General features: G+C 45.7%; 1 protein-coding gene across 3 annotated transcripts in view; it reads right to left on the bottom strand.

Moving 5' to 3' along the window:
- Window positions 1-4,874: 4,874 nt before the first annotated feature.
- Window positions 4,875-10,852, bottom strand: part of LOC146381006 (serine-rich coiled-coil domain-containing protein 2-like) — a 49,228-nt gene continuing 43,250 nt past the window's right edge. The window contains exon 14 of one of the 3 annotated variants that reach the window (XM_084936972.1): window positions 4,875-9,918. In XM_084936972.1, the coding sequence (XP_084793098.1) occupies window positions 9,511-9,918 (408 nt within the window). In that variant the 3' untranslated portion in view covers window positions 4,875-9,510. The remainder of the gene's footprint in view (window positions 9,919-10,852) is intronic. The other 2 variants (XM_084936975.1, XM_084936973.1) reach the window with 2 other exon arrangements.

The raw sequence follows: 10,852 nt of genomic DNA, 5'->3' as shown, positions 1-10,852 counted from the left end.
CACTTTAGAGCCGAAGGAGCTCGGCTTTAAATCTCCTCATGTCCAGTTTTTGGTAAACCTGAATAACTCGTCATCTTTCTGTGACTCTGAGTTATTAATGGTCAGATCAGCTGCTCTCAGCCTTCTGCATTATTTCCACTTCACGCTGCAGCGACTCAAACTGGGCCCTCAGATTTCACCGTGCTTCGGTCTTTATCGATCAGCTTTCATCTCCTCGTCTCCGGAGCGTTGGTCTTCCTGTACGGTCTGATCTGTGCGCCGGCAACACGGCACAGCTCCCGATCACGGCTGTTTCACGCTGCTGGCAGGAAGCAGGTCACAACTCAGCGGAGTCGACTTTAAGGAGCAAACAGCAGAAGGAAATCCTGCTGTCTGTAAATGTATTTTAATGAGATGCTGTCTGTGCATTTGCATGCAGTCGCTGACTGACTGCACAGTGTACTGACCTTGTAAATGTCAGCAGGAGAACACTGACACTTTGTGCCTGAGCGGAGAAATGATGGTTTGGAGGGTTTGTCAGCACCATGGAGATGCAGAGAGGCCGGTTTGACTTCCTGAACCTCTGTATGTAGATCCACAGCTGGCTAACAGCTTCGGTTGGGCCCATGAGCATCAAAAACAGGGCGGGGCCACACCGGGGTCCAAAGTACTTTTGTTACTTTATGAGGAAGCAGCTGCTGGAAACTCTGAGAGGAACGTCTGCAGAGAGATGGAGTCCCATCCAAAGTTCCCTCTAATGTTTCACGTGTCTGAGCGAACACACAAACTCCCTGAGCGTCCCCTTGGACCCCTGTGAGCAACAGCAGACGTGTGCACTGTGGTCACGCCAGCATCCAATCCATCCAAGTTACATGGTTCATTAAAGTAATCAAATTACAGCATTTACATTTATGTTAGACTACTTTTAATTTAGTGCCTTATCCCACTTACAATGAAAATGTAAAAAACCTTGTTCATGTCCTGTGTAGCATGTTAACACTGTTGGAAGTAAAAATAACTTGAACTCCAACTTTGAAAAAACTACTTTCTATTTTTTCTTTTCTTTATTTTTATAAAGCTCTGACTGTATTATGAGTCTGTGGTCTGGGAGAGAGTCTGTAACTGTCTGCAAATACAGTAAATAATGACCAATGTTGGGCAGTTAATGATATAGTTACTTCTTCAAAAAAGTAACTGAGTTATGCAAACAAAGTTTTTTGCAGCTGTTTACCTAAAAATGCAGCCAAAGCGTTTTTTAAATAAACATTTCAAACTATTTACAGAACAATCAGCTGTTCTGCATCAAATCTGATGCCACACAAATTATTTGTGTCACTCCAAAAAATAATTTCTGTCCACTATGAGATGAAGGAGAACAACAGCCTGATACCTGCAGGCCTGACAGCAGCAGATGCATCACTGCTGTGACACCTGTAACACTCAGCAGTCGCCTCATTGTTCTGACACACACAACAAAGCTATGCTTAATTTTAATTTCAGTTCAGGTTAGATTTTTTTTGTTCGCCACGCAGATTTTCTGTGCGCAGAGATCGTGCCAGCACGCACGCAGCTTAGAGGGAACATTGGTCCCACCCATCTCCAGGACATCACCTCGGTGTGCCCTGCAGTGACCTGTGAGGCTGAGCAGGGAAGATTTCGACTTCCTTTTAACCGTGAACAATGAAGCTGAAGGCGTCAGTCGCACACGCAGCATGCCAGCAGACGGCCTCGAGGGTAACAGACAAAACCACGAGCTGCTGCTCCTGCTGCACGGAGCAGGAGACAGATGGAGCAAGGACTTCTGGGAAATGCTGTTTTTGCCATCGCTCCTGCGAGATAAAAAAGATGAATGTCCTCCATCAGCTCGTCTCCTGAAACAGCAAATGCTGCGTTTCTAAATCCTGAGCGTCGTCAGCCGATTTCTCCGACAAATCGTTCTCTTAAACTTATCTGAGCTCATTACGACGGTCCGAAGCCAGCGCTGACATCAGCATCGTCGCCACAGTGTGTGCGTGTGTGTGTGGCCATCCTGCAGAGTCGAGGTGAATAAATGTGTTTTTAATGAATCCACTTTAACTGTTATTGCACATCATGAGGTGAGTAAAGCTGCAGATAGCGCTCCACAGTGAGGATCACTCATTAATGAATAACTGGGAGTTTAATGAAATCTGCTCAGCGCTAATTTCTGCTTATTACAAACAAATGCTGCTGAGTCATTTCTGGGGTTTCCTGCGCCCGTCTACAGGGACGCCTCAGCTCTCCTCCAGCCAGCTGAGCTGAGCGAGGCCTTGAAAGTTAGTGAAAAGTTAAAACACGACTCAGACGGAAAACATCGGAAATCATGAAGCGGCGAGCGGCCTCTGCTGTGTGAAAGATCTCAGGGCCAGTTTTAAAGCAGGAATCATCACGTTGCTCTTTTCCAGCAGCACCGGATCAACAAAATGACACTCGGTGGAGGTTCATAGACGAGTTGGAAGCAGACGTCTCAGCTCACGCTCCGGTGCCCGCCTCCTCGGGCTCAGGGAAGAGCTCCTGCCCCAACTGGAGGATTTTCAGAATCTTCTTCATGAGTCAGAGCAGCTGCAGATCAGCAGAGGGACTGAAGCAGCATCTTCAGTGATGTGGACGCTGTACCTGCTGTTGATGATGACGGAGTTAACCCTGGAAGTGAGGCTTCAAAACAGGAGGCCCCAGAGCAGGTTTGATAGTGTGGAGAGCAAAGGGCCAGGGGGCCACGAGGTCAGAGTTCAACTCTGACCTCGTGGTATTTGGCCGCTGGCTCACGTCAGTTGAGTTTCTTTCCTCTGCCTTTTCATCTGTGGGGGCGTGGCTAATTCCACCCTATTAGCATACCTGAGACGGGTTTTAGAGAGTCATTAATGAGGTGGTTAATTAGTGAGGGCGACAGCAGGGTGAATCCCTCTCTCCTCTCTCTGAGATGCTTTTACTGCTTTGAGCCCTGAAGTGAAGAAGCCATTAGATGTGCAGCAGGTAACTTTACCATCATTTATTTTGAAGGACGACTGCAGAGGAGTCCTCCGCTTCACTGCTTTATGGATCTGAAATGCGGCGACTGGAGCGGGGAGGAGGAGCTCTGAGCTGGGAGTTATCGTCAGGTATGAATGGTTTAATGTGGGCGTGCACAAACACGTGTCGTGGTGTGGCAGGTTTAGGTGGAGTCAGCTGTCACACTCACTTATATTAATGTCACAAATGGGAACATTTTTCAGAATTCAGATTCTGAAAACCAGCCGAGGATGATGAGGGGCCGAAGGACGAGGACACACACTGAGGTCAGGATGAAGAGTCGGCTGTCAGGACGCTGCGTTACAGCTGAGAGGTGATGATGAGGAGGCTCAGGATGAATCTTCCTCTGAGATATTGTTTGTGGACACAGATGTCAGTTTGAATGTGAGGTCAGAAACTGGGCACAGGTTAATGTTTAATATGATTGGTTGGTGGAACCTTGTCTCCGCCCCTATGAAGTTTCATTAAGCTGTATTCTCCGAGGAAGAGTGGCGAGCTGAGCGTCCATCAGGATTTGGCTGCTTTATTTCCCCTAAATCTTCAGCAGCTGGATGAAAAAGTCGAGTCTGCAGATTTCAAACTGGGAGGAATTAATCACTGTAGCCACACACACACACACAGACACACACACAGCATTGTGTGTGTGTCTGTGTTTAACTTCACTGAAGCTCAATAACCACAGAAGAAGAATGAACCCCAGAGCAGCTGTTTGTCAAGCAGAAACACTTAAAGTCAACTTCTGACAACGATGATGATTTTTATTCTTTCTTACTCTTTTGTGTAATAAAGTTTGGAGACAAAAGTACACAGTGTATTCTTGAAGAAAAAAAAATTAAGTGAACTCCTCCTGCTCATTTCCAGCTCTTGATTTTTACTTTTGGTCAGCTGTGCATGACTAAGTTAATAATAATCCTTCTTTAGCTGACACCTTTAGCCCCTCCCCTTTTAAAGGGAAACAAAGCTTGAACGGTAGGTGGGTGGGGCTATTAGGAATGAAACACCCTGAGCTCACATGTTTAATTTGAGTGCCGCCAAAGGAACCGCAGATCCAAAACAGGAAACCTGGATTTTCAGGACCGTCTGAGGAGCGTCTCCTTCAAGGATGGAGCGCCAGCTGATTATTTGAGCTAATGATGAAATGCTCCAGTTTCCCACAGACAGAATCAGCCAGGAAGCCTACTGTACATGCAGGCTCCAGGTTGCCATGGCAACAGAACTCACCATTAGAAACAGAGTGGGCGTGTCCAGAGTCACACTTACCTGTTAAACACGTGAAGGGGGGACGGTTGATGGATCCTCTGCCTTAAACACACCGTTATCTCTGACGCTAATGACACGAAGCTCCTCTGCAGTTTACTTTGTGCTGATGTTAAAGCCAGGAGGGGGCGTGAACCTCAGCTCTCTGTGACCCCGCCATGTAAGTTCACCAGCTCTAATACTTCCTGGCTGAGCTGCTGTGGTTTTCACACCTGTGGAATTGAAAACGACGGAATTCAAAGAGGCGTGGCCCAATTTCTCCGTCCATAAAAAGGTATGCGACTTGTTCTTACACCAATACCGACTCTCAAATGACAGATATCGTGATATAAACACATTTAAAAATCATTAAAGATGGTGTAATAATTGGGCGTGGCAGGTGGGGGCGTGGCCATTTTGAACAGCCAGTTTTCATATTTTCATGCTGTGAAGGATAAACGTCTAATTTACTTTGTCCCAGCACATCTGTGCCACATGTGGGCGGGGCAGAGGAGATCCTACCTGACATCTCTGCTGCACAGACTCCGCCCAGGAACGACATCACCCTTTCCCGCTCTAATGTGGCTCGACTTTGGCACAGTTGGAGAAAGAAGGGAGGACACACCGAGAGCTGGGGACGATTAATTTTATTTCAGCAGCATCAGAGAAATGTCAGCCAATGACAGAAGAGGACCGTAAATATCAACCAATGAGCTGCAAAGAGCCTCGCTGACAGGAATACAGGCGCTACGTTTTCACTTGGTACGACCTGAACGCTGCATCAACGTTAATGAGACAAAAAATAAGTTCAGCAGGTGAGACGCTTGTTTTAAAGTGCTTTTTCCTCTCGGTGCTTCAACAACGTTACAGTCTGCACCACGTACACGCTTCATCACATAAATACGTCAGTTATTGCACCAAAACCAGGAAACAAACAAAAGTTCAAGTTTTCAAAATAAAAGCAGAGAGGAAGTAGAAGACAGACACAGAGTGAGTACATTATTCAGAGTATTCCACTGAATCGTTTAAATACAGTTTAAATACAGACGATTATGAAATATTAAGTCATCTCAAAGTGAACATGAAAACATTCCCAGCACTTTACTCATAAAGCCTTCAATAATTTAATTATTTTAAACAACAGCAGAGGTTTTCCACAGCAGGGCTGACTTCACGGATCGAGCGTAACGTTCATCCTGATAAAAACACTTTAAATGTGTTTCTCTGCTGATCATCAGTGTTTTCTACCTTGTGTGTTTTTGTCACTGTTAAGCTAGCTTTAAAGAAACTGCTGTACCCCCTTATTTCACAGTAAAAGCATTCAGGATTATTGGCTTTTATTGTGAAATTGTTCCTTATAATTGTTGTTGAGCTGTTAGTGAATCTCAGTACTTCCTGCACAGGTGTGTCACAATAAAACCAGTCTGAGAACTTAAAGTTACACTCAAATAATGATTCTTCACTCTTAATAAGCATAAGCAACAATTTTAAGTGCAGCTGAAATATGTAAAAGTCAAAGTTTCATTGATTTAAATAAGTAATTATTAACGAAAATGTGCTTGGTGTAAACTGAACGTATAGCAGTCAAGTTAACATTTTAAACTGTACTTATGCAACTAAATTACATGGAAAATTTACATGTAAATAAATGTATTCAAGTTATTTTTAAGGACTAAAAAATGTTTAGAGTGTACAGTCTCCCTACACAGAAGACTTTTATTTTGAAAGCACAGAAGAAAATGCAGAGTTTTATTAAAAGCAGTCAAATAAGTGATGAAGCGGATGTGATCGAGTTTAATAATGATTTAAAAACTCTGTGAGACAAACACACTAACGCTCTGTGTAATGTACATGACCACGACGTCATGGTTCACACCCAGGCAGAAGGTTTTTCTCTCCCCGGGTGGTTTTAGTCACTTTTAAACTTCGGCAGCTGATAAAACCTGATTGGATGTTTGAATAACGATGAGGGGCAAACTTTAAAATTAAACCTGAGACACGACGGTGTGAAGACGAGCAGCAGATGAAGACGCTGAGACACGACCTCCTCTGACTGCAGAGGACGCCTCGAGACAAAGCTGGACTATTTTAAGCTCCTGGTTTTTGCCTCGAGTTTCCGTAACTGTCCTGCTCCGGGTTTTGGGTTTTGTTTCAGATTTTAGAGGTTTTGGTTGCTCTGTGTCTTTAGTTCACTTCCTGTTTTACTTTGAAGGTTTTCTTTCGTGCTTTGCGCTGATTGGACATGATTGTTTTCAGCTGCCCTGATTAGTCTCCATGATTACAGGAGGTATATCAGCTGTTTTTGTATCAAACAAACAGCTGTGATTGGCTGCTTGTTTCAGATTCAGCAGCTTTCAGCGAGTCTTCGCTCAGAGCTGCTCACTTCCATTATTTCAGCTTCTGGAGGGTTTAGACAAACAGGCGCAGAGACACGAAGGCCGAGGTGGAGCCTTGAGGTGGCTGATTTTTTTCATTTTTTCTGGTCGTTTTTGGTGAAACGGTGGAAAAGAAAATGTCAAGCCTTGTTTGAACCAGATGAAATAAACAGAGTGCACTAATTTATTTTCCTCTTTCATTTCAAACGGACATTCCCTGTTTCCCTTCTGCTTTAATTTCCCCCCGTCGATGAGGGGCTCACCGAGGAACATCAATCACAGCGTTCCTGCAGACTCTGTGTGTTTCAGGACTTTGATGATGAATTTTAAGAGCAGCAGCAGTTGAAGCTCTGCTGCGAACGCGCCCTGCTGGGCTTCGTGTCGCTCGCATGAATTAAGGCGGCTCCGATTTCCCCACTGGGAGCGAACGACGAGATCTAAAGGAGACGAGCGACTCCACCTGAGCAGTGACGCAGCAGAAAGTTAAGAGCAGACGTCTGAGTAAACCTGCTCATGTTAAAGTCGCTGCGGCTCAGAGCTGAACGAGGATTTAAAGCATTTAAATGCATTTATCAGTCAAATGTGAGCAAACCTGACGCCAGCACAGTCAGACTCTGCTGTTGGGGTAGATTCGAGGTCAGTCGGGGCTTTGGCTGTAACCAGGACTTCCCTGAATATGAATACTAAATATGTTTGTGGTAATATACGGACGTGGACTCGTAGCACACCAGGTGGGAACCGAATCAAAGATGTCTGAAAATCCGGCGAACACTTTGTTTTCCGTCGTAAAGACGACGTCAGTTCAAATCAACCCGACGCTGTTCAGTTCATGTTAAAAGCGTCGCTGCGAGCTGGAGCCAGGGGCGGTTTCCTCAGTCTGCCGTCGTTCTTCACACCGAGCCAACTCGTGGTTTCAGTAATCGCCCCAAAACCGTTTCTACTTCGTTTCTCGGCACCGGACATGCAGGATTTAGCAGATTCCCGGATTGTCTGTAGAGACAGCGAGCGTCCTCTTCTTCGTGAAACGTGGAACTAAGCTGAGCTGGTCTTGCATATATTTTAAATACAACAAAGTTTCCTCTTTTAGGGCTTGAACCTGCGACTCTGTTGCATATTTTATTGCATATACGGTTACTAATATCAAAGCGAGCAGCACTGACAGTTAATCGCTGACAGGAGTGAGACTATGTTTGATTTGTCAGGTATGAGGGAGACTCGTTGTCCTGAAGAATGAACGTGAACGTGGTTCAGCAGGCGGATCCTGACTGCACGAGTGAGACGCAGTAATGTCCAAATGTTCAAAGGACGACTGACAGACGGGCTGAAATGTCAGTTTGCCTTCAAGCAAAAACACTTAAGCTACCAGCTCCTCCTCTGATCACCTGTAATCCTAAAATTATTTGAACTTTCTACCCTTTGATTCGTTTACTGAGTATCTGAAATGACTCCAGCCTTCAGACAAGAAGGCCTCAGCATGCTTCACACCATACTGCCGAGCTCATCTCAGCCGTTTCCTAAAAAGCAAACCAACTGGAGCTCCTTCATCTCTTGGTGTGGCTCTTTAGTTCACACCAAAGGGGGAGGAGCTAAAACATCTCGTTCCAGTATCAGATTAGTAGGGATTATTTTGACCTGGGAGGAAACCTTCCTCCTCCTGCTCGCTGTGATTTCTGCTTCCACAGCAGAGCTCAAAGCTCAGAGCAGATTCAGCAGATGTCTCTGCTGACCGCCTGAACGCTTCCTCTGCAGAAACAGCAAAGCCTGGAGTCACTCGTCGGGCCTCTGAGGTGAAACTTCTGGAGCTCTGATTTTATTTTAGTTGGAGTGTTTTTGGGGGACAGTCACAGCAGACTGAAACAAACATCCCCAAACCATTTAATTCGGACCCTGGTCCTTGGTTGAGCTCGCTGCGCCTTCAGCATTAAACCAAAGTCAGAACAGAGCTGGAGCGCTTGCAGCATGCTGAGACTTTTGTGTCCATCCAGACTTCTGCTGTTCTTCCATCGGCTTTCATGGGAACAAAGACTGCCAGACTTTCACAGCTGATGCAGGAGGAAGGAGGTGTTCACACCAACCAGCAGCGATTTGGACAAGATTTCAGCCTCATATCTTGTCTGAAAACCAAAAGGTTTCTAAACTAAACACAGTGAAGTGAACACCGAACTGAAAACACACGGACAGGCGACGAGATCAAGGTCCTGGAACTTTCTGACCTTCGAGATGATCCGAGTCTGTAAAGACGAAGGTTGGAGGAGGATGCAGTCTGCGGTGGTGATGGGGGTTAAGGTGGATGCACGTCATTCATGCCTCTCCACTGAGGAAGACTCACTATGGTTGGACTTCAGGGAAGGATGGAGGAGTCGAAGGAAGTTCAGGAGCTGTACAATCGGTTCCTAACACACAGCGAGAGGGAGCGAGCCTCTGAGGGAAGAGGACCGATGTTTTATATGAAACCAACAGCAGAGGAGCGGCTCTTAAATACCGATCAGAGGACGAGATCAGAGGACGAGATCAGAGGCGTTTCCGTCTGGTTAACGGACGCTCTCGGTGCAGTTTTAGTGTTGATGCTAGAATAAATGAAGCGTGTTGGAAAGAAAATAAAACCCTGACATTTAAGGATCCTTAAAGGTTGTGATGAAGAGCCAAAACCTCACATACCTCCGGTCCATCTTCAGATGAACCTGATGGCCCCTCCCACTCACTGCAGAAACCGTTTCTGTGCAAAGTACTCAGACTTAAACCTTTATTCTCAACAACTTCTTAAAATAAGGTTAAATAAATTAACTGTGTCCATTTCAGCCTCGGCTAAAGCTTTGATAATCTGCAGCTCTCGTTTTATTTTACAGGAAGTTCGGCTCTCGCGTCGCTGCGTGTTAGGAAGGAGTCGGACGCTTCAGTGGTTCTTTGGTTTGGGGAGGCGGGAGGAGGTGGAGGTGAAGGCCAGCGTTCTGAAATTCAGTCCAGAGGTGCTGTTGGTGTCGGGGTCGCGTGCTGCCCTCGTCTTTGGGAAGAGGCGGAGCTTGGAGGGCTGCGGCGGCTGCAGGTACCTGCTGTGGGTTTTCTTCCTTTCCCCTGACTTCGTCTCCTCCACCTTCCTCTGCTTTTTCCCGTCATCCTCTCCTACGTGGGCTGCTGGATGGGTGGAACTGGGAGCTCGGGGGTTGCGGAGTCTGTCAGCAGGGGTTTCGGGATGTGCGGGGCAGATGTTAGTGGAAGGCGGAGCTTCAGTTCGCGGTGGCGTCGGGACTTGACCTGTCAGTGGCTCCTGGTCTTCCTGATTGGAGGAGTGAAGTATCTGTGGCTGAAGAACAAACACGAGTCAGGATTCACTCAAATATCTCAAACACACAAATGTAGAGTTTCACTGAATCAGATCTTCAACATTATTCTGCTTCACGGCGAAAGCCGAGGCTCAGAGATGTTTGCATCCGTCTGTCGGTGAGATTACACCAAAGTCACTGAGCTGATTTCATTAACGGTGCTTGGTGGAGAGGTGGAGAGGTGGAGAAGTGGAGCGTGGGTGGAGGAAGAACTGAGAACATTTTGGATCACTTTATTTAAAACCGTGAAGCGCAGCATTGACTGTGACTTCAGATGTGACGTCTTTTATGTGTTTCTTTTGCTTTCTCGGGAAAGTAGAGGAAACACGTAAACCAGGGAGGACGTTCCCTCAGCTCACATCAGGATACTTTATGCTCCACCTCGATTTCATGTTCTTGTTCCTTCCTGTTGGGTTTAAGGTCCACGTAAAGTTTTTGGACTAAGTATCACATTTTCCAAGACTTTATCCTGATATGTTCATTTATGATGACTAACATGTCTAATAGGGCTGCCACAAACCATTATTTTGATAGTCGACTAATCATCATCCATTGGACGCAAAACTACAGCTTATTGCACCAGCAGCATCTGCTCTTATATAACTATCATTAGCTTACAGCTTGAAGTGTTTAAGTTTAACTAAAAATAAAGACAAGATGATAGTTTGTTAAATTTTAATTAAATGTGCAGATTGTTTCGGTGGAGTTTAATAAACTCAGCCGATTTACTCAGGAACAAATAAAATATTAAAAAAGCCAAACAATAACATTTTTAAGTTATCTAAAGGACTTATATATCATGTTTAACCTGAGTAGCGAAAGACGGCGGTGGGTTTGAAAACGATTTGCCGGGAGTCCGGTGTTCTCACGGGCTTTAATGAGCCTCGCCCCCGGCTCGCTATCGAGCTAGTGGGT

Source organism: Perissodus microlepis, chromosome 8, assembly GCF_051167445.1.
Source record: "Perissodus microlepis isolate ML-2025 ecotype Zambia chromosome 8, ASM5116744v1, whole genome shotgun sequence".
NCBI classification, from domain to species: domain Eukaryota; kingdom Metazoa; phylum Chordata; class Actinopteri; order Cichliformes; family Cichlidae; genus Perissodus; species Perissodus microlepis.
Note: the sequence above shows the minus strand (reverse complement) of the source record. Positions and strands in the feature narration are given on the sequence as shown.